Source organism: Suricata suricatta, chromosome 1 (genome assembly GCF_006229205.1).
Source record: "Suricata suricatta isolate VVHF042 chromosome 1, meerkat_22Aug2017_6uvM2_HiC, whole genome shotgun sequence".
NCBI lineage: Eukaryota > Metazoa > Chordata > Mammalia > Carnivora > Herpestidae > Suricata > Suricata suricatta.
The window spans coordinates 19,501,062-19,527,591 of record NC_043700.1 but is presented as its reverse complement, the minus strand read 5'-3'; the positions used below and the strand labels follow the sequence as shown (position 1 = coordinate 19,527,591).

The window sequence follows — 26,530 nt, the reverse complement described above, 5'->3', positions numbered from 1 at the left end:
TAAGTATATGAATTACACATACCAAAAGCATACATGTCATACATTTATCTAATGTAAACTTTGGGGGGGGATGGGGGGAACCTTTAAACTCAGAAATATGGTGCAATGGAAATGGAAATGATTTTATTGTCAAGAATACTCACCTGGCAGCCTGAGGACCACCCGGTCCTGTAAGATAAAAGACATGTTTTCACATATCCTCAGTCCTCATGGCACATTCCAAAAAATAGCACCTGCTCGTGAAGCACAGTATCCCAGGACCAAAGAGCTGGGCTCCTCCCACTTCAACTGCTGTCTTTTCATCACTGCTTTTATCTGTAACAAAGTCCTCTCTCCGCGTTCTCCTTAGTACACCATAGCCTTTAATAATTGCAATCAGTGATGTACGACTAAATTTTTTACAGTATGGAAATAGTACCAACTCCAACACTCTTGCCCCTCTGGGAGGCAGGATTTAAAGAGCTTTCTTACATGGCTCAAAGTTATTTAAAATTGCAAATCTTTTGAATTAGTTATTAATTTTGAAGTGTCTGTGCATATATTTAATTCCCATGGATTTTACCTAATTGGAGGGAATACCGTGTTGAAATATGAAAACGGCAGTATCAATTTAGCCAGCATTGAAATCCAAGCTGAAACATCAAAATATTTGCCAAGTAGAAGCCTCAAACCCAACTTATCTACTTGTTGGCTACTAGGATTGTTACTAGGTGCTGCTGACCCACACCTGCCTGGTCCCATGTGGTCACATGAAGGCAGTTATCCCCCAGGAACTGTGTCTGGGTCCCGCCCCATGGCAATAACACCATCTCCTAAAGAACACAGATAGGCTTCCTTTTCAGGCAGAGGGCTCAAAGCCCATGGATTGCTAAGCGATTGTACTGAGAAGTCCCTGTGCGGAAAAAGTGATTCATTTCAACCCATAAAATATCTAAAAAAAAAAAAAAAATCTCAAAGATATACAAAAATAACCTATTATCACGTTATCTCAGCTTTTTTCGAGTAGGTCAAAAAGACGAAACTATCCAGAAAGAAACTCAGCTCCATACTGATTTACTTACTTGAACTTTCTAATAAAGGCTGAGTAGAGAATCCTTGTTGCTAAAAGTGGCACAGCCAATATGAGGAGAAAGGTCAATGGTTCTACCCAGGAGTAAGTATGCCACAGCTCAAGGTGAGCCTGTATCTCCATGAAGGGGAGCGAGCTTGTTTCTGGGCTCTGGGTCCCTTAACCCAGAAGTACCATACCACGGTTGTGATTCATTTCTGGGGCTCCCCAGTGGCTGAGTCTCCAGGTCTCCACCATCTTCCCCCGTCTGTGCACTGATGTCTGCCATTTCTTCAAGCAAGGGCCAAGGGTTTCATTACCCTGGTAGAAATGAGACTTAAAATGCCATTGTTCTTGGACTGAAACGTTGACTTGGCACCAAGTTTTAAACAACAGAAGACACTGTCAAAATGAGCAAGTAAGCAGGAGAAATCAAATACACAAGGATAGTTGACAGCCTACTATTAAATGAAGAAAAGGACAGAGAATGGAGGCTTCAGTTCACTTGCATCATAGCTTAGAGTGGTCCCTCTTCCCCGAGCCATTTACAGGCTCATGTTACCAACAGACTGGCAATACATCTTACAGCTGCTACATCCGGGAGCCGGGAAAGTTCTACCAACTTCTGGGATCTGACTTGTCTCTCGGTGAGTGGCTGTGGGGGCATCAACAATTGGCATTCTGTTAAATTTTCAGAGCTGTATTTACAACCATTAACATTGGCTGCTGCTAAAACCTTGAGACATTAATTTAAAAATATACATTCATCTTGTTTGTATGTCTATGGTTAGTAAAAGCCAGTTAGAAAAGAGAAATGTCCTGATTTGGGGGGTGGGGAGCAGATGCCCAAAATATAGGCCTTTGAAGGAGACAGGAAAAATTGAGGGAACAGATTTTTCAGGACAGAGGAGTCATAGAAAATAATCATTAATTTATAATGAAAATGCGACCTACAAAATCACTCACAAGGAAATCGTAAAGGAAGTGCTACCCTTTCACTCTGGCCCTCAGTAACCTGAAGGGATTGCTGGTACCTTGTCTCATCAGCCATGAGATACACATTACGTATCAATTGTGCTTTTAAAGACAAGTGAAAGAAATATGCTTCTCTAGAACTAAGGTACAGCCTGCCACTCACTTCTCCTTCCACTTCCTGATTTTTGCTTCTCCCTTCTGCTGCTACTCTCTCCAGCTCTTCAGTTGTTAAGACACTCTTCAGAGAAAGGCAGTGATGCATTATTGCGCTGGTAAGTCAGTGTCCTCTCACAGGTGACACTGGTTCCCTAGATCCTATTCTTAAAAGGCCATTGCTGTGTTTTCAGCCTCCTCTCTTCCCACAGTAGGAGGCAGCTAATGGTTCGGGGAAGGCTTGGAGTCCCTGACTTGTTCCATCCCTGAGCCCCTCTGAGCTTCCAGAGACTAGGGGTCAGTGGATTACAAACACTAAAGGCTATCGCACCAGCGAGGTGGAAGCCACAGGCAGGCAGCAGCTAATGAAGAAAGACACAGTGGGTGTTGCAGGTAATATGATCATTGATCTAAAAACCTAAGAGATCAATAGAAAACTATTTGGATTAATAAGAGGGTCCATTAAGGTGACCAGATACAAACACACAAAAATTAATCATGCCTTAGGAAACCAGGCTTCAAGTTGTATTTGACTTGGAGCTGTAAGTAAATGCTTATTTTAATTGGCCGATATTCCAGCAATTATTGGGAGAAAGAATGCAAAGACCAAGGCAAACAGAGATTCTAGAAATAAAATTCTTTCTCACCCCAGAGAAGCAGCAAATGGGTTTTTACAATGAAATTCAACCCCTAAAAAATACAACTTGCCCAGTTTTATTTTTCAGATCCAGTCATCTGGAGATTGCCCCGTTTGAGGATAATAAGCCTGTGATTAAGCAGTTAGATGTCTTGGAAAAGCCTGTATATTTCTTGTCACTTTCGCTCCCATCCAAATCGACTACATGTTCCCTGGTGCTGACACACCGAGGTACCACAGACTCATGGCTTAAACAACAGAAGTATATTCTCACAGCTCTGGAAGCTGCAAGTCTGAGATCGAGACGTGGGCAGGATTAGTTTCTTCTGAGCCTCTCCTTGCCTTGTAGATGGCTGTCTTCTGGTATCTCCGCCTGGTCTTCCTCTGTGTCTGTATCTGCATCTAGGTTTACACCTGTATCAGTGATACTGGTTTAGGACTCACTTTAATGACCCCACTTTAATTTAGTTACTCTTTAAAGACCCTATTTCCAAATACAGCCACATTCTGAAGTCCTGGAGGTTAGGACTTCAACATCTAAATTTTGGAAGGAGGAAAGAACACAGTTGGGCACATAACGCAGACCTCAGATAAGCTGAAGTATCTAAATTTATCTAAGGTGTATGTGATATCGAAGAGGCTGGGAAAGCATAATTCCAATTTAATTTTGACATACCAGTTAATCAATGTGACAATGTACTGGGGGAGAGTCCATCATAATAGCAAAACAAATGAGCAAGCAAAAATAAGAAATAAGCCTTGCATATTATTATTGCTTGTTATTAGCAAGCAAGACTTACATGGAAAGACTATGACTATGTGAACATAACTATATAAGTGTTTATGTAGTTGCACACACTCTCACACACACACATTTATGTAGCCAACACTTAGCTAAAGAGTATTTGATGCAAAATATACCTGAGAATGCAGAATTCTAAAATTGTTGTCCTAATACCAGTATTAACCAATTATAAAATATAATGGGGGCATAAAAGTAGACTTGAATAAGTTGAAAGTGACAATACATTATCACAGTCTTGGACAGGAAGACTCAATGTTGTAAACATCACCATTCTTCCCCCAAAACATAAATTCAATGCAATCATCATCAAAACACAGTAAAATTTTTATGGGGATTGACATGCTGATTCCAAACTTTGCCTGGAAGAGAAAATGTACAATGATATATTTTTTCTTTTATAGTTTATTGTCAAGTTCGTTTCCATATAACACCCAGTGCTCATCCCAACAAGTGCCCTCCTCCATGCCCATCACCTTCCTTTCCCCTCTTCCCCACCCCCATCAACCCTCAGTTTATTCTCAGTATTCAAGAGTCTCTCATGGTTTGCCTCCCTCCCTCTTCCCCAACTATTTTTTCTCCCCTCCCCCATGGTCCTCTGTTAAGTTTCTCCTGTTCCACTTATAAGTGAAAACATATGGTGTCTGTCCTTCTCTGCCTGACTTATTTCACTTAGCACAACACCTTCGAGTTCCATCCATGTTGCTACAAATGGCCAGATTTCATTCTGTCTCATGCCATGTAGTATTCCATTGTATATATAACCACATCTTCTTGATCCATTCATCATTTGATGGACATTTAGGCTCTTTCCTTGATTTGGCTATTGTTGAAAGTGCTGCTATGAACATTGGGGTACATGTGCCCCTATGCATCAGCACTCCTGTATCCGTGGGTAAATCCCTAGCAGTGCTATTGCTGGGTCATAGGGGAGTTCTACTGTTAATTTTTTGAGGAACCTCCACACTGTTTTCCAGATTGGCTGAACCAGTTTACATTCCCACCAACAGTGTAGGAAGGTGCCCATTTCTCCACATTCTCATCAGCATCTATAGTCTCCTGATTTGTTCATTTTAGCCTCTCTGACTGGTGTGAGGTGGTATCTCAGTGTGATTTTGATTTGTATTTCCCTGATGAGTGACACTGAGCATTGTTTCATGTGTCTGTTGGCCATCTGAATGTTCTCTTTGGAGAGGTTGTACAATAATAGTTAACACATGATGGGGGCCCAAACAAATGACAAAACATACTATAAATCAGTACCAATTAATGCAGTCTGATATTTCGATAGGTATAAAGAAATCAATAAACTAACACAGAACAGAAACAGATCCATATACATGTGTAATTTAATACACACTAGAAGTCAATTCAAAAAGACAGAAAAAGTACCAACCTTTTAACAAATGTTAGTGTGACATTGACCATCCAAATGGAAACACAAAAAATTAGATTTCTAACTTGTGATACTAAAAAAAGAAAAAACTATAGATGGGCTTAAGGATCAAACATGACAACAAAATTATGAAAGTTTTAGATGGAAATATAAAACAGTTGGATAATTAGAGGCAGAGAAGACCTACCTAAGGAGATAGTAAACCCAGAAGCCATGAAAGAAGTTCCTGAAAATGCAATTGCTTAAACATTGGTTGTAATTGTTTGAAGAAAGGTGCCATTAGCAAAACTAAAACACCAGCACAGGATTAGCAGACAATGTCTGCAATTTGTATGCCCCCCAAGAGCTTAGTAGCCAGAATATGTTCTGATCCTACTATTGTTAAGACAATTATAAAAATAACTCAATTTTCAAAAATTGGCAAATACAAGTGGCTAATAAAAACACAGTAACATGCTCATTCTCAATAGTAACAAGAGGAAAGGGAATTAAAAGAGCATAGTTAAGGGCACCTGGATGGCTCAGTGGGTCAAGCACCGGACTCTTGATTTCAGTTCAGGTCATGATCTCGCAGTTTGTGAGCTCGAGCCGAGCCCCTCACTGGGCTCTGTGCTGGCAGTGTGGAGCCTGCTTGGGATTCTCTTTCTCCCTCTCGCCCCTCCCCTGCTCGCTCCCTGCTCCTTTCAAATAAATAAAACTTTAAAAAAGAGAGAGCATAATGAGACTCCCCACCTCCACCCACAGGTTGTAAAAATTGAATAGCATGACTACATCAGTCCTGGTGGGTGCTCCCAAGGAAAGTGGAATTGGTTGTAAATAGGGACAGCTTTTCAAATTGGCAGAGTTCACCAAAAATGCTAAATATCATAACCATTGGTGAAATAATTTAATTTCTAGGTATCTATTTTATAGAATGTTCATGAGCATCAAGATATTTGGATCACAATAGTTACTGCAGTATTTTTTGTAAGACAGTGTTTGAAACAACCAAACTAGCTATCAACAATTAAACTATGGTACATCTTTCCTATGCAGTATTTTATAGTCAGTAGGAAGGGGAGGGGATATAAAAAAGTGTTTTATTGTTTTTCTTTTATCATTTTCTGTCCTATATAATTCTGTGGAGATTTATAATATTTTTAAGTGGGTTAACTGAGTAATTTTTAAGGAAAAATAAAAGCCCTTTAAATAAAAGTAAACACAGGTGGGGCAGCTGAGTGCAGCTCTTCATTAAAGCCAGCCCTCTTCCCATGTGGGGCCATTTTGTCTGTTTTCCTCATGAACAACCCGCAGAGGCTGCTGGGAAGAGCTCCTGGGTGACTCTGGACTCTCCTCGCGTCTGAGCCTCCCAGGGATCCTCAACCTTCATTCCAGTCTGTATTTGGCTGTTTAACAGTCAGTTAACGTTCTAGCTTTGTTCTTCCAACGGCTGCTTCAATGGCGGGCTCTGACCAAGGAGGAGCAGGGTGTGTGTTTCCCGTCTCCACAGAAGGCTGCCCAGTTCCACTCCTCTGTGGGCTTGCCATCTCGCACAACTTGAGGCAAGCCATCAGGTATTCGCCTCTAGTCTCAGGAGTTTAAGACCAACAGCTTGGTGGTGTCTCCAGTTTACAGGTCAGGCAGGCCCGTTTGATAGCTTTTATTCCTACTGATTTAACAGCTCATTTTAACAAGCAGAATGAGGGGTTAGACCCACAGACTTGGGGGTCAGACAAAGCCTGGATGATGCTCAGCTGCGCGTCTAACTTGGGGCTCCCGCATCCATAAAACGGAGACGATGCTAACAGCACAGCCTACCACCTGCTGATTGGATCAATGAGAAACACACCATGTGGAACACGGTAAGTTCCTAACAAATAGTTGTTATTTTCCAGAACCTGGTGGTGCAGTACAACATTAAGCAAGATGCACTTCCTGCCCTTGAACGCATAAATTAGTACAGGAGAAAGAAGCATAACCAGATTCATGGCTAAAAGCTGCCTTTTTTTCTAAGATGGAAGTTTTTATTATCAGAGAAATGCTCAGACCAGCTGGGAGGAGGCGAGGTCTGAACCAAGTCTTAGAGGGGGAGTGAGGCCAGGGCGTGGTGAGAGGGTGGGCAGGCGGTAAAACAGGGGAAGGGGCTCTGTGGCAGGGAGAGCCACAGGAGCAGTGGACCCTCATGATGGCTGGGGGGTGGGCAAGGGCAGTGTGCTGTTAGTGTGGCGGGCAGGACAGGGAGTGGCACCAAGAGAGGCCAGCAGGATCATGAACTTGGGAGTCTCAGCCTTGCTGGAGGGCCTTAGAAAGGTTTCAGTTGGGTTAGATTTTTAGAGTACCATTCACAAATAGAAGTAATTGCTGAGGACTGGGGTGCAAGACGGAGGGGCAGGTGGGCATGGACAGGGCAGTGAGGCGAGGGATGATGGCAAAAAAGAGGCGGCCTTGATGCATCAACAGGTAGAACAGGCAAGGCCTGATGACTGTGGAGTGGGGGCGGGGAGCTGTAGGCAGAGCCCAGGCTCCAAAACAGGGCCAGAGCGGAAGTTGTCAACTCCAGGGAGTCCAGATGCAAAGGGATCTCAGGGCGAGCAGCCCAGGCGGACTCCGTTCCCTCCAGAGTGCTCCCCAGCACGAGACCCCTCCCGTTAGGGCAGTCCAGACGCTTGTCTTCAGACTAGTGTCCAGTCCAGCATGATGTCTCCACCTTCATAATAAGGAACACACAGTAAGCACTTACTGAAACAATCTTCCAGCATCCTCCCTCTACCAACGAGAGAGCCCCACTCTAGAGAAGGTAGGAGAGTTGAGGGAGGAGCTGAGAGCTAGTGGCAGTGTGCGCCCCTGACCTCGGTCTCCCATATTCCCAGGAAACTGTTCTCTCCTGTGCACTCAGGGACTAGCAAAGTGGGCACCAGACTGGCACCAAGAGAAGCAGGTGACAGCAGGTGCAAGTCTTGGTTCCTCTGGCTTGAAATGGCTGATAAACACTAGTTTGTGCTAAACTTCTCCCCTTGCAGGTTGAGGGGAAAGTCTCCTTCCTGTTGTTTTGAATCAAGCTCACTCTGATAGTAATGTTTGAAAGAAGCGGGCTGTTAGCCCAGAGCCTGCTCCCCCTGGAGGAACGCCCCCGCCTGCCTGTACCTGCCGGGGGCTTTCATTACAGGAGTCTGCAAGCTCAGCAGTGGTGAGCCTCTCTGCAGAGAGGTTCACGAACGCCCCAATCCTGCCCCCCACCATAGCCTGCCTTCCGTAGCCCCCGGCTCCTGCTTCAGACTCCTTTCCACTCTGCTCCCACAGCTGAGCTACCCTTCCAGTCTGGCCAGCCCGCACCACAGGGCTGGGTCTATGCTTTGTGCCTTGGCGCATACTCTCCTGACCACCAGCCAAGGAATCAGAGATGATGCATTCCTACCCCTCCCCACCCTCCTGTGGTCTCCAAACTCAAGCCCCAGCCCTGGATTTCCCACCCCTCTGAACTTCCCCCCTATTAATAGTATATATCACTTGGCAGTTAATTATAATTTTGTTTGCAATCTTTTTTCCTTTTTTTTAAAGTTTATTTTTGAGAGAGAGGGCGAGGATGAGAGCTAGCATGTGCATGCACAAATGAGGGAGGAGAGGGAGACCCAGAATCCAAAGCAGGCCCCAGGCCGGGCTGTCAGCACAGAGCAGGACTCAAGGCTCCAATGCACGAACTGTGAGATCATGACCCGAGCCAAAGTCAGAAGCTCCAGTGCCCCAATACTTTTTCCTTTTCATTTTAATCACCTCCTTAGCATGCTTCATAATAAGCATACAGAGGGTCCATGGAGCACCATTTAACCTCTCTTGGTTTCCTAACCTGAAAGGGCTGGGGAAGAATTTGCTAGAACTGCGGAGGCTTCTGGAAGAATAGAGCTACTACATTTAAAACAATCTCAGTGCTGATTTTGACTCAGAGGGAAAGACGTGTATGTATGCGGTGCGGGGCCAGGGGCACGGATGTTATTTCTTGGAACTGTTTCTGGCAGTCTGGCCTGAACACCTGAGTGCTGTGCAATGGGACTTGTGAATATAAGGGTGTCGTCATTTCTCCAAAATCTCTGCTGGGATATTAAGGAAGGAGCTGGCTTGCTGCGGGTCCCTTTGATGGAAGGCCAGCTTCCCCATTTGGGAGCCCCAGGGTTCTAACATCTCACCTGCTGGGGAGAAGTTGGTGTCCAGCTGAAACTGGGCAGCCCACTTCTGCCCTGACACAGCGGAACAGCGAAAACAGCTGCAGGTAATGGTCTTGTTAGCTCAAGGGCAGACTTGGCAATAAACAAGTATTTGGAGAGCACTTTTGACAGAGCATTAAGGCTCTGCCTGGGCAGGTGGGGAGAATGCTGGTGACATTTGGGCAATTATGGTTAAACGTGACCCCATCAGTACCTGCAGGATCACACTGGGCCTCGCTCACGTTAGTGAACTAGGTAAACAGCCCAGCTGGAGAAACTCCAGAAGCGACTTTGGTAATTGACATCTTGTCCACAGCCACTTGCGCTCAGCGCACGAGAAAGCACCTCTCTCCACTGCTCCGCCAGGGGGCAGGAGAGGTCACATTACACAGAACTAAGAGGGGAAAAAAACCACACTTTTTCCCCAAACTGGGTTCCACCTCAGGAAACCGAATCCTCCAGCTGTGGCGTCCCAGACGCCCGCCCCGACACGCCCCTCGCCCGCAGCCTCCTCCCGCTGCGCCCCTGCCCTCGCCCTGTGCTGTCGGGTACTCCTCCAACCGCGGTCCCGGCACCTCTGCCCGCGCCCCTGGCCCTGAAGATGAAGGTTTGGCTGCTGCTTGGTCTTCTGCTCGTGCACGAAGCGCTGGAGGATGGTGAGTGACCCTGGGCGGGGACTACTTTAGCCTCGACCCCCAACCCATATCCTCCCGCAGCCGACACTCCTCCAGCCAGCTCTTTCTCTAACCTGACCTTGACCCTGCCGGGGTACACCTGCCTTGTCTTACCTCCCTCTTTCCACCTCCCCTGCGTTCCCCTGGGATAGTGGTAACTACCCCGACCCTGCGGATTCCCACCAAGAACGCCCAGCGCTCCCAGAAAGCGCTCGGCTGGCGAACCGAGCATCCCCTGCCAGCGGCTGGTCCGGCCCCCAGTGTCAACGTGTCGTTCTGGGAGGTGGCGCGGGAGCGCTGGATGGCTCCCACCTCCTGGGCGGGTGCGTTCTCCCAGGGGATCGGCTTCCAAGGGGGGTGGGGGTGCACCTAAGCAATCACCTTTGCTGATTCTGTGGCACACTCTAGAGTGACCTCCTCTTCCCAGCCGAAGTCCTGGATTTGTTTCGCACACCACTGCGGGCTTGAATCCAGCAAGATATGCCTAAGGCTTAGACGGATATTCGTGTGATTCGTGTGTGTGTGTGTGTGTGTGTGTGTGTGTATCCTGGGCCCACTCTGTTGTTTAGACTCAGAACCACAGGGTCAGGTTTTATTTGTGTGTGTGTGTGTGTGTGTGTGTGTGTGTGTTATTATATCTATATGTGTATATATGACTTAGTATTTGTTTGCATGGCTCTGTTAGGTATTCAAATAGTGGTATCTGTTCAGTACACTTGGCACCTGGGTCCCTCCCGGTATCCTGGAACCTCCCTTGGAATTCCTCAGCTACAAGCCCCGATTCTTGCTTAGTTCTGCTTGCTGTTATGCAATCTCGTTGGAGCCATCTCAACCTGGCTCACATCTTACCCACTACTCAGTCCTAACCAGTTCCTTTATTGCCTGTGAAACTAGAAGCTTTTGCCCCCCAAAAATGTAGTTTGCAAAGCCCAAGATGGTTGTGGGGCCGGCAGCTGAGGAGATGACCCTTCAGGCTGCAGACTTGCAGAATAAAGTGTCTGCAAGTGCTTCTGCTCCAGGAGCAGCGAACTCTTTGCCTGGAGAACAGCTGGCTGGGTTCACGTTCTAAAATGCACTACAGGGGTGCCTGGGTGGCCCAGTGGGTTGGGTGTCCGATTCGGCTCAGGTCATGATCTCATGGTTCATGGGTTTGTGCTGACAGCTCAGAGCCTGGAAGCCTGCTTCTGATTCTGTCTCCCTCTCTCTCTGACCCTCTCTAGCTCACACTGTCTCTCTCTCTCTCAAAAAATTTTTTTTAATTAAAATAAATAAAATGCACTATTAAAGATGCTCCTGGAAGGTCTTTCTATGTGACTGCTGAAGTGACAGAGATGCAGAATCTGGTGTCATTTTTTGAATAGGCAGCAGAGGGCCGGACAAAATAACTTTCACAGCCCACTCATGTGGTTGTACAACTCACCCAGGACACCTGCCTCTGGGGCTCAGGAGCCTGTCTCCCAGGTCGTTCCGGCCATGCTGTGTGCAGACCAGGAGAATGATTGCAAACATCGGCCTGAATCCCTCGCCACCTGGTTAAGTCACATGTAAATAGTATAAACAATAAACATACATGAGACGGAGAGTTGAACACAAACTGAATATTTTATAGGAAACAATTGACACATTTTAGGTGTGATAATATAGTACTTTAGCTTTGTGTTTAAAATTATGTACTAGATATCAGTAAAATTTAAATATATAACCACCTGGGTGGCTCAATCGGCTGACTTCGGCTCAGACCATGATCTCATGGTTCATGAGTTCGAGCCCCACATTGGACTCTGTGCTGACAGCCCAGAGCCTGGAGCCTGCTTCAGATTCTGTGTCTCCCTCTCTCTGCTTCTCCCTCACTCATGCTCTGTCTCTCAAAAATAAACGTTGGGGTACCTGAGTGGCTCAGTTGGTTGAGCGTCCAGCTTTCGCTCAGGTCATGATCTCACAGTTTGTGGGTATGAGCCCCAGGTCGGGCCCTGTGCTGGCAGCTCAGAGCCTGGAGCCTGCTTCAGAGTCTGTGTCTCCCTCTCTCTCTGACCCTCCCCTGCTCATGCTGTATCTCAAAAATAAATAAAATATTAAAAAATATTTAAAAATAAACGTTAATTTTTTTTTTAAATACACTGTCAGAAGGAATGTTATTTCAGGGCACCTAGTTGGCTCAGTGGGTTAAACCTCTAACTTTGTCTCAGGTCATGACCTCACAATTTGTGAGTTCGAGCCCTACTTTGCAGTCTCTGCAGTCAATGCGAAGCCTGCTTCAGGTCCTGTCTTCCTCTTTCTGCCCCTCCCCTGCTCGTGCTGTCTCTCAAAAATAAGCATTAAAAAGAAAAAATTCTCTAACAATAACAAAAAAGAAATAATGTTATTTCTTCTGATGAAGAGTGGGAGCCAGACGAGTACATGTGACTCCTGTGGCATGAAAGTGAGACAGGAAGACAGTTCATAAACAGCCCAAGACCTCACTCGGCGTCAGACATGGCTCAGAGCACATGATTTTCAGCATTTGTATAGAATATGTGCCAGGGAGCTTCTTCATATGGTGCTACTTGTATTTATTTTCAAGTTTATTTATTTTGAGAGAGCGAGTTGGAGAGGGGCAGAGAGAAGGAAGAGATAGAGTCCAAAGCAGGCTCGACACTGTCAGCTTGGAGCTTCATGCAGGGCTCAAACTCCCAAACCGTGAGATCATGACCTGAGCAGAAACCAAGAATTGGATACCTAACCAACTGAGCCACCCATGTGCCCCATATAGTGCTATTTAAAAAAAATTTTTTTAATTCTTTACTTTTGAGAGAGCAACAGAGAGACACACACAGAATCCGAAGCAGGATCCAGGTTGTGAGTTGTGAGCACAGAGCCTGATGTGGTGCTTGAACTCAGGAACTGTGAGACACGACCTGAGCTGAAGTCAGACGCTTAACTGACTGAGCCACCTGTGAACCCCTTATGGTGCTACTTTTACATAAACTGTGGAATTGCAAGAACTTAACCAGCTTTTCATTATTTACATAAATATATTTTTTTAATCTAAGGTCAAGAGCAAATCCATAAAAAGGGATATGTCACTGTTTTGTTGAATTTACCCCGACCTTGGGTCAATGCTAGTGTGATCTTCAGTCTAACATGGGTTTATTTTGTGCCGTGAGAAGGTTCTCTGTCTGGGAAAACTTTGGCTCCCAATGTTGTGAGGTGAGGGCAATGCAGCTAGATGTCTAAGGAGGTCAGGAGGGAGACACTGCCGGTGATTCTTCAACCAGGACTCGGGAGCATTTTTGTGTCTTGATGTATTCCTGGGGAAAGGAGTGTAAACTTTAGTTCACAAATCTGTCTAATGAAAAAAGTGTGGACATTCTCATCACTTATGAGCTCACATAATGTTTCTAAGCATGCAGGGTGTTGGCTCATCTGTGTGACGTACAAAATAATCTCTGACCCTTAGAGACCAAAAGAAAAGTTTGATGGCAGTGGGGAGGCGGGACAGTGTGCCAGCCCGGGCGTGAGTCCTGGGGGTTGATGGCTTTCCCCGGACAGGGTTGTGCAGCCCTTTGTGGTGCCCATAATCTAATAGAAGGACCCAAAATGGATAAACAAGAAACACAAAATTTCAGGAAGCGATAAGCAGCACGAAGAATCAATAATCAGGACGTATGAGTCTCCTAGGGCTGCTGGGACCAAGTCACAAGCCAGGTGGCATGGGTTAGGGTGACAGAACTTATTCCTGCCCAGCTCTGTCCTCGGAAACCTGCTGCCTCTGCCACTCTGGTCTCCCTGCCTCTTCCTGGCTTTTGCTGGTGGCTGTCTATCTCTGGTGTCCCCAGGCTTGCACCTGCATCACCCCAGTTGCTGCCTCTGTGGTCACCTGGTCTCCCGTGTGTCTTTGACTTCCCGTGGCATTTTCCTGTGTGTGTCTCTTCTTATAAGGTCACCAGCATATTGGATTGGAGCTCACCCTAATGATATCATCTCAGCTTGGTTACCACTGCCAAGATCCCTTTTCCAAATAAGGTCACGCTCAATGGTACCAGGGGTTATGACTTTGGTTTGCGTTTTTGTGAACTGAACGTGCAGCATGGGGTGAGAGGATGGAAGGGCCAAGGAGGGGAAGTCCATGCTGCAGGCTTCTGAAAGAAGAGCCGTAAGGGCCAAGGGCACAGGGGCACAGCGGCTTTGAGGTGTCCCAGTGGTCCGTGTGGCCGAAGGACTATTGGAGGGAAACAGGAAATGTCAAAAGCTAATAGGCACCGGAAGACTGAGGGCTTTATTCTAAATGAGGTAGAGGTCGTCGGAGGGTCTTGAGCAGAGGAGTGCCCATGATCCAACTGATGTTTTCAAAGGTAGGAGGGCGAGGGTGGGGGCTGGGAGCCTGCCTAGGGAGCAACTTGACGTGCAAAGTGGCTTGGTCCAGCATGGCCACAGAGGATATAGGCGCTTCTCCCTACAGGCCCGGGTTCTATTACGCCAACAGGATTTGCTGCTGGGTTTGCTGTGGCCTAGGAGAAAAAGAAAAGAACCATGTGTGACTGAGGTTTTCATCCCGAGCAACTGGGTGAATAGAGTTGTCATATCCTGGTAAAGGGACACCAGGGAAGGAGCCAGCCTGGAGAGGCGTCCAGAGGTCAGTTTGGACATGTTCAATTTGAGATGCCTACCAGCTTTCCAAGTGGCAATGCTGAGTCAGTGACAGAATATCCAGAGCTGGGGTTGAGAAAGTCAGGACGGGGCAAGGCGGCTCTCCGTATCAATGCTGTCGGTCCCGGGAGGCTGTGCGAGGCCACTTAGAGATTGAATGTCATGAACCATTGAGATGAATTGCAAGAACTAAGCCCCTGGGACTCAGGTCCAGCAGGAAAGGAAGACAAGAAAGGGCTGCTGAACAGACTGAGCTGTCAATGCCATACAAAAAACAAAGAAACAAGAACAATTCAGTGCCCTGTTTTGGAAGCCAGGCTAACCGAGTGCTTCAAGAAGAGTGTGATCATTTCACAATACACTCCAAGGTTGAGTCCTTGCATTGGGCACCTGAAACTAATATATCAATTATACTTGAAAAAAATAAAAAGAGCCATCAAATATGTTCTAATGGATAGTCTAAATAATTTCAAAATAAGGTCTTTTTATTATTATTATTGAAGTATTAACAGACAGTATTATATTAATTTCATGTGCACAACATAGTGATTCAACATTTATATCCATTATGAAATGCCCACCACCGTAACTGTAGTTACCATCCGTCACCATACAAGGTCATTACATATTATTGACTATATTTTCTATGCGGTACTTTACATCCCTATGACTTACTTACTTTATTTCTGGAGGTTTGGACCTCATATTCTCCTTCACCTGTTTTACCTGTTTCCCCCCACCACTCTGTTACCTCTAGACTGTTTGCCTGTATCTATGAGTCTGCTTCTGTTTTGTTTTGTTTTCTAGATTCCATATTTAAGTGAAATCATATAGTATTTGTCTAGCACTGACTTATTACACTTAGCATAATATTCTCTAGGTCCATCCATGTTTTCACAAGTGGCATAATTTCATTTCTTTTTTTTTTGTGGCTGAGTTCCATTCCACTGTTATGTATGACACATCTTCTTTATCCATTTATCTACCAAAGGACACTGGTGGTGTTTTCATATCTTGGCTATTATAAATAATGCTGCAATGAATGTAGAAGTGTATACATATTTTATAACTAGTGTTTTAGTTTTCTTCAGATAAATACCCAGAAGTAGAGTTGCTATATCATATGATATTTCTATTTTTATTAAAAATTTTTTTTGGGCACCTGGGTGGCTCAGTCGGTTAGTGTCCGACTTCGGCTCAGGTCATGATCTCACGGTTTACCTCTCGTGGTTTGTGAGTTCAAGCCCTACTTCAGGCTCTGTGCTGAATGCTTGCTCAGAGCCTAGAGTCTGCTTGGGATTCTGTGTCTCCTTCTCTCTCTGCCCCTCCCCTCCCTCAACTCTTGTCTCACTCTGTCTCTCAAAAATAAATGTAAAAAAATTAAAAAAAAATTTTTTAATTTATTTATTTTGAGAGAGAGAGAGAGAGAGAGAGAGAGAGAGAGTGTCAGCATGAACAGGAGAGGGGCGGAGAGAGAGGGGGAGAGAATCCCAAGCAGGCTCCATGCTGTCAGCATAGAGCCTAATGTGGGGCTTGAACTCATGAATTGTGAGATCATGACTTAAGCTGAGACCAAGATCCAACCACTTAACTGACTGAGCCACCCAGGTGCCCTCCATTTTTAATATTTTGAAGAAACTTCATACTGTTTTCAATAGTGGCTGCATCAATTCACATTCCCATCAGTAATCCACAAAAGTTCCTTTTTTGCTACATCTTCACCAACACCTTTTGTTTCTTGTGTTGTTGATTTTAGCCATTCTGACTGGTGTGAGGTGTTATCTCATCGTGGTTTTGACTGTTTCAACCTGATGGTTAGTGATGTCGAACATTTTCTCATGTGTCTGTTGGTGATCTTTATGTCATCTTTGGAAAAAAGTATCTCTAGGTCCCTGCCGATTTTTTAATCCAACTGTTTTTTTGGTTTTGAGTTGTATGACTTCTTTATGTAGTTTGGATATTAATCCCTAATCAGATACATTATTTGTAAATATCTTCTCTTATTCAGCAGGTTGCCTTTTCCTTTGGTTAATAGTTTCCTTTGCTGTGCAAACCTTTTTGGTTTGATGTACTCAGTTGTTCATTTTTTTCTTTGTTGCATTTGCCTACAGAGACAGATCCAAAAAAATCTTGCTAAGGCCAATGTTTAAGAATTTACTGCCGGTGTTTTCTTTTAGGAATTTTAAGGTTTCAAGTCTTACAGTTAAGGCTTTGATCCATTTTGGTTTTATATAATGATTTATATATTAATTTGATTTTTGTATATGGTGTAAGAAAGTGGTCCAGTTTTATTCTTTTACATGGAGCTCTCTAGTTTTCCCAGCACCGTTTATTAAGGAGATAGTCTTTTCCCCATTGTATATTCTTAGCTCCTTTGTCCTAGGTTAATTGACCATAGAAGTGTGGGTTTACTACTGGATTCTTTATTCTGTTCCACTGATCTGTGTGTCTGTTTTTGTACCACACTATTTTAATTACTGTATATTTGTAGTACACTTTGAATCTGGGAGCATAATACCTGATGCATTTTCTTTCTCAAGATTGCTTTGGCTCTCTAGGGTCTTTGTGGTTCCATACAACTTTTAAGATTATTTGTTCTAGTTCTGTGAAAAATGCCATTTATATTTTGGTAGGGATAGATTGAATCTGCACATTGTTTTAGACAGTATGTACATTTCAATAATATTAATTCTTGTAGTCTATGAACATAGTATATCTTTCCACATATCGGTGTCATTTTTATTTTCTTTCATCAATGTCTTGCAGTTTTCAGAGTAAGTTGTTCACCTTATTAAATTTATTCCTGGGTGTTTTATTCTTGTTGAAGGAATGATAAATGAAATTGTTTTCTTATTACTTTCAGTTTATTATTAGTGTTATAGAAACACAACAGATTTCTATATATTAATGTTGTAACCTGCCACATTACTCAATTCATTTATCAGTTCTAGTCCTTTGTTGTATATAAACCATGTCATCTGCAAATAAGACAATTGTGCATCTTCCTTATCAAGTTGGATGATTTTTATTCATTTTTCATATCTGATTGCTGTGGCTAGGACTCCCTGTAGTGTTTTGAATAAAAATGGTGAAATAGCACCTTAGTTGTGTTCCTGCTCTTAGAAGAAAAGCTTGCAGCTTTTCACCACTGAGTATGATGTTAGCTTTGGGTTTTTCATATATGGGCTTTATTATGCTGAGATATGTTTCTTCTATACCTATTTTATTGAATGTTTTTATCATGAACAGATGTTAAATTTTGCCAAATGTTTTTCTGCATTTATTGAGATGAGCATACAGTTTTTTATCCTTCATTTTGTTCATATGGTGTGCCATGTTGATTGATTTGCATTTATTGACATATCCTTGATTCTATAGAGTAAATCCTACTGGATCATTGTGTGTAATCCTTTTAATGTGGTGTTGAATGTGGTTTGCTAATATTTTGTTGAGGATTTTTGCATCCATGTTCATGAGGGATAGTAGCCTGTAATTTTCTTTTTTTTTTTATGTCTTTGTCTGGTTTCAATATCAGGGTAATAGTTGCCTCATAGGATGGATTTGGAAGCATTACTTCTCAATATTTTGGAATAGTTTGTGAAAGTTAGGTATTAATTCTTCTTTAAATGTTTGGTAGAATTTAGCAATGAAGCCATCTGGTTCTGGACTTAGTTTGTTGGGATTTTTTGATTGCTGATTAAATGTAATTACTAGTAATTGGTCTGTTCAGATTTTCTCTTTCTTCCTGATTCAATTTTAGAAGACTGTATGTTTCTAGAAATTTATCCATTTCTTCTAGGTAGCAGTTTGTCATTTCTCATAATAGTCTCTTACAATTATTTTTATATCTGTGGTGTCAGTTGTAACTTCTCTTTCATTCTGATTTTATTTTGACCCCTTTTTTCTCATGTGTCTGGCTAAAGGTTTATCAATTTTCTTTATCTTTTCAAAGAATCAGCTTTTAGTTTCAGTGATCTTTTGTATTTTTTTTAGTCTCTGTTTTATTTATTCCTACTATGATCTTTATTGTTTCCCTCCTTCTACTAACTTTGGGCTTCCCTCCCCCACCCCCACCAACTCCCTTAGGTATAAGATTAGATTTTAAACTTCTCTTGTTTCTTGAGTTAGATTTTTATCTCTTAACTTCTGCTTAGAACTGCTTTTGCTGTATCCCATAGATTTTGGAACATTGTGTTTTGAATTGTCATTTGTCTCCGGGTATTTTTTATTTCTTTGATTTCTCTATCAACCCATTGATTATTTAGTAGCATTTTGTATAGCCTCCATATGCTTGTTTTTTTTTTCCTAGCTTTTTTTCCCATCATAATTGATTTCTAGTTTCATACCGTTGTGGTCAGAAAAGATGTTTGATATGATTTCAGTCTTCTTAACTTTACTTAGACTTGTTTTGTGGTTTAACATGTGATCTGTCCTAGTGAATGTTCCATGTGCACTGGTAAAGAATGTGTCTTCTGTTGTTTTGGGATGGAATGTTCTGTACATATTTGTTAAGTCTCTCTATCTAATGTATTGCTTAAAGTCACTGTTTCCTTTTGATTTTCTGTGTGGATGACCTACCCATTGATAATAAGTGAGTATGTTAGTCCCCTACTCTTACTGTATTACTGCAAAATTCTCCCTCTAGCTCTGTTAAAATTTGCATTGATAGTTAGTGCTTTCATGTTGGGTGCATGGATCTTTACAATTTATATATCCTCCAGCTGGGCTGATGCTTTTATCATTATAGAATACCCTTCTTGGTCTCCTTTTACAATTTTTGTTTTAGAATCTCTTTTGCCTGATATGTTTTGCTACCCTCGCTTTGCTTTGCTTTTCATTTCTTTCCTTTGCTTTCCTTTTTGTCTTTTTCTTTTTTTAAAAAAAAATTCCATTTGCATGGATAACCTTTTCCCATCCCTTACTTTCAGTCTGTGTGTTTGGGTCTTGAGCTTTTAACTAAATCTCTTATAGTCAGCATAGAGATGGATCTTGTTTATTTTTTGTATATTTACTTACCCTATATGTTTTTATTGGAGCATTTATCAACATTAAAGTAATTATTGACCAATACATACTTATTGCCATTTTGTTCACTGTTTTCTGGTCATTTTTATAGCTCTCTCTGTTCCTGGGGTGCCTGGGTGGCTCATTTGGTTAAGTGTCTGACTCTTGGTTTCAGCTCAGGTCATGATTCACCAATTCTTGAGTTTGAGCCCTGTGCTGAGAGCACAGAGCCTGCTTGGGATTCTCTCTCTCCCTCTCTCTGCCCCTCGACCCACTTCCTCCCCCCCCTCTCTCTCTCTCAAGATAAATAAATAAACATTATATATCTCTGTTCCTTTCTCCTTCTTTTGCTCTTTTCTCTTGTGATGACTTTTCTTTAGTGCTATGTTTAGAAATCTCTCTCTCTTTTTTAAGTATAATTATTTCAGGTTTTCAGTTTCTGGATACCTATGTATATAGCAATCTATTTTAAATTAATGGTTGCTTATGTTTGAACACATTCTAAGACCACTGCATTGCATTTTTATCTTTCCTATGTTTTATGTATGTGATGTCATATTACATTATTTCTTGTGTGCATCCATTAAATAATTATTTTAAATATAGTTGATTTTACTACTTTTTTCTTTTTTTGAGAGAGTGAGAGAGAGAGACAGAGAGGGAGAGAGAGAGAGACAGAGAGGAGAGGGAGGAGGAGAGAGGGAGAGGGTGAGAGGGAGAGACTCTTAAGCAGGCTTCACACTCAGGGTCGAGCCCAATATGGAGCTTAGTCTCACAACTGTGAGCTCATGACCTGAACCAAAATCAGGAGTTGGACACTTAACCAAATGAGCTACCCAGGCCACCCCACTACTTTTGTCTTTTAACCTTTTTACTAGCTTCATAAATGGTTGATCAATTCCCTTTACTATATATTTGCTTTTACCAGTGAGATTTTTTTCTTTCATAATTCTCTTCCAGTTATGGCCTTTTCATCTTAAAGACATCTCTTTAACATTTCTTGTAAGTCCAGTTTAGTGGTGATGAACTCTTTTAACTCATGTTTGTCTTGGAAACTGTTTATCTCTTTTTCAACTTTGAGTGATAGTCTTGCAGGGTAGAGTATAGTTATTGGTGTTTTTTTTCTTTCAGGACTTGAAATATATTGTACCACCCCCTTGTAGCCTGTGAGTTTCTGTTCAAAAACCAGTAGATAGACTTTTAATGTTCTCTTGTATACAACTGGCTGCTTTTCTTTTGCTGCTTTTAAGATTCTCTCTTTATCTTAAATTTTTGACATTCAATTTTAATGTGTCTTTGTGTAGACATCTTTAGGTTCATCTTGGTTAGGGCTCTCTGTGCTTCTTGGGCTTGGATGTCTATTTCTTTCCCCAGGTTAGGAATGTTTCCAATCATTATTTTTCAAATAAATGTTCTGTCCTTTTCTCTCTTTGCCTTCTGGCACCTTTATAATGCAAATGTTAGCACACTTGATGTTGTCCTAGAAGTTTCTAAGTTTTCCTCATTTTTTAAAAATCTTTTGTGTGTGTATGTGATTTCCAGTACTCTGTCTTCCAGATTGCTGACCCAGTTTTCTGCATTTTTAAATCTGCTATTAATCCTCTTTAGTGTATTTTTTAATTTAGTGATTGTATTCTTCATCTCTGATTGGTTCTTTTTCAAATTTCTTTCTCATGTTTGAAGAACCCACCATATTCATCCATTCTTTTCCCAAGTCCAGCGAGCATCTTTAAGACATGACTTTGACCTCTTTATCAGGTAGATTTCATATATCTCCATTTTGTTTATCTAAGGCTTTGCCTTGTTCTTTTGTTTGGAACATATTCCTCTGTCTCCTCATGCTTGGACTCTCTGTGTTTGTTTCTATATTATAGATAGATTCGCTACACCTCCCAGTCTTGAAAAACTGGTGTCATGTAAATGGTGTCCTATAGGGTCCAGAAGTGCAGTCCTTCTTGGTGACCAGAACCAGACATTCCAGGATCACCCCATGTGGGCTGCATGTGCCTTCCTGCTGTGGCTGGACCACAGCTGCTGTGGCATACTCTTAGTTGAGGCTGGCCACTTTGCCATAGTCCACTTACCTGGTATAGTCAGTCAGGAGCTAACAAAGTAAGGTCTTTATCCTGGAGTAGAAGTATTTATTCTTAGAAATTATTCTTTTAAGAAATGGTAGGAGGGTGTTTTGGAGTGAGGCTCTTGAAAGGAGGAGGGGAAGAATAAGGAAAGAAAAGGCTCCCAGCTGTATATTTTCATCTCCCAAGTCTCCTTGCTTTCCCATCTTCTCAGCTTTGTTCTTGGCCAAGTATATACATTCTTGGGGGTTTCATGAAGAGTCAAAACATTCGAGTAGGACATGTTCATCAGTTTATATAACGCGCTGGGGAGCCCCTGAGTTACTCAGCAAAGTTCTAGTGTGCTTATGTTCATGCTACCTTCAAGTCAGACCTTTCCCCTTGCCTGTCCATGAGAAGAAAAAGGCAAACAGCTACAGATCTTTACGTTAATGACTATGTTCATATCGAGACCTCATCTGAACAGCTGTCAGTGATTCTGCTAGTGAATTGTCTTATTTTCTGTTTTAACTCCTCCAACATAATTCTATTCTATAGAATTAGAGAGGTTAATAGGTCACGTTTACTAAACGTTTGATTGCAAGCCTCAGTTAGTGGTGAAGAATTACAGTCCTTTGTCCTGCTGACTTCTTGCTTTGTAACATTTACTCATTTATTTTGGAGACAGGCTTTTGACCAGTGTCTCCTCTCTTAGGGATTCTAATGTGTGCCTTGGAAAAGCAGAACCAGCCTTTCCAGGAAGCTTCTGCTCTTCTCCCTGGCATCACATTGTTTGATTTGGAACTTCTGCCCAAAGCCTGGGGTGTATCATACAAAGAAACCACTCAGAAAATGATGCTTTGCTTGAGATTTGTGGGGAAGAGGGGGAAGGAAGAAGAAAAGAAAGTATTATGATATGCTAATCTTTAAGTGAGTCAAAAGACATAAAATGACCTGAGAAGACTCTAGACCTGGTATCCAAGGTATTTGTTTTTTTTACTAGCTTCTTAGTGACTTGGGGTGAGGTGTTTAACATCTGTGATCTCAGTTTTATTCACCTGTAAATTAGGAAGAATAATTGCTTTGCTTCCATCACAAGTTTATCATGGAGATCACCACGAGATGGTATCACAAGACAGTCACAAAACAACAGTAGCTAGCACTTACTATGAGTCCGACACTATTCTCAGCATTTTAAATGTATTAACATTTTTAAATGTTTATCTCTGCAACAATCAATGAGAGAGTCATGAATATCATATAATTCTCAATTTACAGATGAGCAAACAGAGACAGAGCATAGGTAACTTCCCAGTCTCACACTGCTAGCAAGTGACAGCTAGGAACTGAAGTCAATAATAGTATTTAATGGTTTGTGAATTTTACCACTTGTTTCTCTATAAAATATACTACTATGCAATAGTCTCAAAAATGAAATGGTATTCCCTTGCCTTTGGAGACTTGTCGAGCAAGAAATTGTTGTGGCTGAGATTAAAGAGATTTTTGCCCACTTTCTCCTCTAGGGTTTTTGATAGCTTCCTGTCTCACATTCAGGTCCTTCATCCATTTTGAGTTTATTTTTGTATATGGTGTAAGAACATGGTTCAGTTTCATTCTTCTGCCTGTTGTCCAGTTCTCCCAGTACCACCTGTTAAGGAGGCTGTCTTTTTTCCATTGGATACTCTTTCCTGCTTTGTCAAAGGTTAGTTAGCCATACATTTGTGGGCCCAATTCTGGCTTCTCTATTTTATTCCATTGGTCTATGTGCTTGTTTTTGTGCCAGTACCAGCAATAGTACTACTAGGAATTTATCCAAAGGATACAGGAGTGCTGATGCACATGGGCACATGTACCCCAATGTTTATACAGTGCTTTCAACAATAGCAAAGTTATGGAAAGAGCCTAAATGTCCATCAACTGATGAGTGGATAAAGAAGATATGGTTCATATATACAATGGAATACTACTTGGCAATGAGAAAGAATGAAATCATGCCACTTGCAGCAATGTGGATGGAACCGGAGGGTATTATGCTAAGTGAAATAGTCAGAGAAAGACATATCCTATGTTTTTACTCATATGTGGAACTTGAGAAGCTTAACAGAAACCATAAGAGGCTCTTAAATACAGAGTACAAACTGAGGGTTGATGGTGGAATGGGGGAGAGGGGAAAATGGGTGATGGGCATAGAGGAGGGCACTTGTTGGGATGAGCACTGGGTGTTGTATGTAAGCGATGAATCATGGGAATCTACTCCCAAAATCAAGAGCACACTGTATACACTGTATGTTAGGCAACTTGACAATAAATTATTTTAAAAAACCTACCCTTTGTAAAAAAAATAGAGATAAATATTAAAAAATGAATGGTAATGGGGTTTCAGTTATCTATAATATAACTTTTTGAGACCTTTTCTTAGACATAGGCAGAAAAGTCATATTCTTTAAGAAATTAGACATAGAATTTGGGAATGATCCAATCCCAGGTCTCTCTGGGTGTCTGTGTGGCTCTAAGTGGCTCCTGTAACTTAGTGTCATTGCTCTCAAACTATGGACCAGTTCCACGTTCAGGCAGTTGGACCAACTATAGTTAGATCAATTGGTGGGTCTATCTGGTGAACAAGTCAAAGCACTTTGCAGGGATAATGCCACATATTTGGATGCATACTATCTATAAGTAGGTAATCTAATGTTCCTGAGTAGCACAGCCCCATGGGATCTGAGAGCTTAGAAGTTAAGTAACACTGGTTGTCTAAGTTCCATAAGATTTGCAGACAGCTGTGGGAGTTTCTGATAGCTTGACTTCCTGTTACAAGAAGAAAATGCATCATACAAGACTTCAACCCGGAAGTCCATGAGTCCCATAGGCACAGTGTGACCAAAATGCCTGCAGAACACGGATAATGGACATCATATGGTAAACTTTAATAACTTTCTACCTTAAGTAGAGCACTGTGGCTTTTACTCTATCCCCGACCTGAGGCTTATGTTCACAACCTATGTTGCTGGATTAGCAGACTTGTGTTGCTCTGACATGCTCTCGGTGGTTACAGTGTCCCTGCTTCAGGAAGGCTGGGGACATGTGTGCATGTATGCCACTGCCCACCCCCCTCTGTCATTAGAACTTTAGGGGTAAATAAATGAAACATGCAGGACCAGGGGAAGTCTTGGCACACAGCAGGTTCAACAGCAGGTGCTGGGGACTCGTCTTGGAGACGGTTGCTCACACAGCCCTGCTCCCCGGAAGGACGGAGGGAGCTCAGCAGGGCCCCTGACCCAGAGCAGCCAGGGTAAAGGAAGGATGGGAGATGACAAGACTCAGGCCTCGGGAAAGAAAGAAGGGTCTCAGCTGGACCTGACGTCGTGGAAAAGAGCAGGGCCTGGAGGGGGAGGGGGAGGGGGTTAAGGCGTACAACCCCGAGGCAGGCAGCAGTCGATGTAGATTGGTACTGGGTGAAGAGCGGGTTTGGTTCCAGAGTCTGGGCTCAGCTGAACTAAAAGTGGAGTCTGAATGGCTCCTGTTTCAAAGGGCAAAGGGAAACATGCAAAGGAAGCCAAGTTTATCGTTACACAGTCAAGTCCAAATCAGTTGAGTGTTTATTACATAAGCGTATGGCCCCATGAATGCTCACAAACTGCACACGAGCCTGTAACCAGCCCAGATCGAGAGAGAATGTTCCTGGAAATCCCCCTCCTGTCCTCTCCTGGTCACCCCACCCCTCCAAGGTAAATTACTGCCTGACTTCTAACCTCAGAGATCCAGACCTCAAGTTTCTAAAAATGTAGTCTCTGATATTTATAAATAAGAACATCACATTTTTACCATCTTTTGGGGGCATCAGACCCAGCAACTGTGGGCATGTGCTCCTTTAGGACAGGGGTCTGCTGAAGCAGGAGCAGCTGCCCTTAGGGGCACGGCCTCACCAGGACCCCGTGGCTCACCCTGTTTTGTCACCTGCCTGGCCTCTGCGATAAGAGCTTGCAAAACTTACCTTTTGCCACCTCTTGATCCCACTTTCAATGGCTTTGTAGGTTTGACCACCCCAAGTCTTAAGTACACCCTGGTAATATTACATAAATAAATGCATCCATCAAAAAAGTAAAGGTTTTCTCCTGATTAATCACTTTCCCCCACTTTATGCAAATGCTCTGCAATTCCTTGACTCAGCCACGATTTGTGGAGTTCTTTATTCAAAATATATACAGGATACTTCTATCAATGTAGTGAAGTAAGCACTTGGAATGAGTCAGAAGACCTGGATTCTACTCACATTGTGTCACCAGCTGTATACAACTTGCTTAACATTTAGGGGCCTTTTTAAATTTTTAAATCTATAACATGAGAATTTTACGTACATGAGCCCTCAGGACCCAGGACATTTTGTAACTTTGTGGGCATGTATTGAGGTTGCGTTTGAGCTCATGCAGATAGACAAACGGAAACTGCATTGTCTTCTCGTCCTTGCTGGGTGGACACAGGCGCATAGCTGGGCAGACGTGTGGGACAGGGGAGATTTCGGGGGCCCAGAGGCACGTCAACGGCAGGCGAATGGGAACAGTCTTCCCTGAGTGCAGGCAGTAAGGGGTGAGTTGTCTGTAGAGAGAGGAAACACAGGACTAAAGTGGACTCACGGTAGGTCAGCTTCTTATTGTCACCTTTGCCTGCAATTATCAACAGTGTTGGTGATAAAATAATTTTCTCCCCAAAATATTTTGTTGCCTAAGTTCTAAACCATCCCTACAGTTACTATTGAGCTTTTAAGAGCTTATATGGAAGCTGTAAATGAGCACAAGTGTGGTGCTTTTTCCTTCCCCAACTCCACACGCTGTATGGACATTGTCTACACTGAATGCCCTGTGCGTGCTCATTTGAGAGGAAGTCGTAGTGGTTTGAAATCTTCTGAGTGTGCTTCTACTCAGTGTGTCTCCACTCCCTGCAGACTACATGCTCCTGCATTTGAACAGTAAAGCCAGGGGCCCCTGG

General features: G+C 42.8%; 1 protein-coding gene across 2 annotated transcripts in view; it reads left to right on the top strand.

Moving 5' to 3' along the window:
• The first annotated feature begins 6,560 nt into the window (after positions 1 to 6,560).
• Positions 6,561 to 26,530, top strand: part of PDGFRL (platelet derived growth factor receptor like) — a 74,449-nt gene continuing 54,479 nt past the window's right edge. Inside the window, exon 1 of one of the 2 annotated variants that reach the window (XM_029933432.1) lies at positions 6,561 to 6,852. Coding sequence is in view for 1 of the 2 variants with exons in the window: in XM_029933377.1 (XP_029789237.1) it covers positions 9,791 to 9,845 (55 nt within the window). In the remaining variant the exon portion in view is untranslated. Of the gene's footprint in view, positions 6,853 to 9,598; positions 9,846 to 26,530 lie in introns of those variants that run through there. The other variant, XM_029933377.1, reaches the window with a different exon arrangement.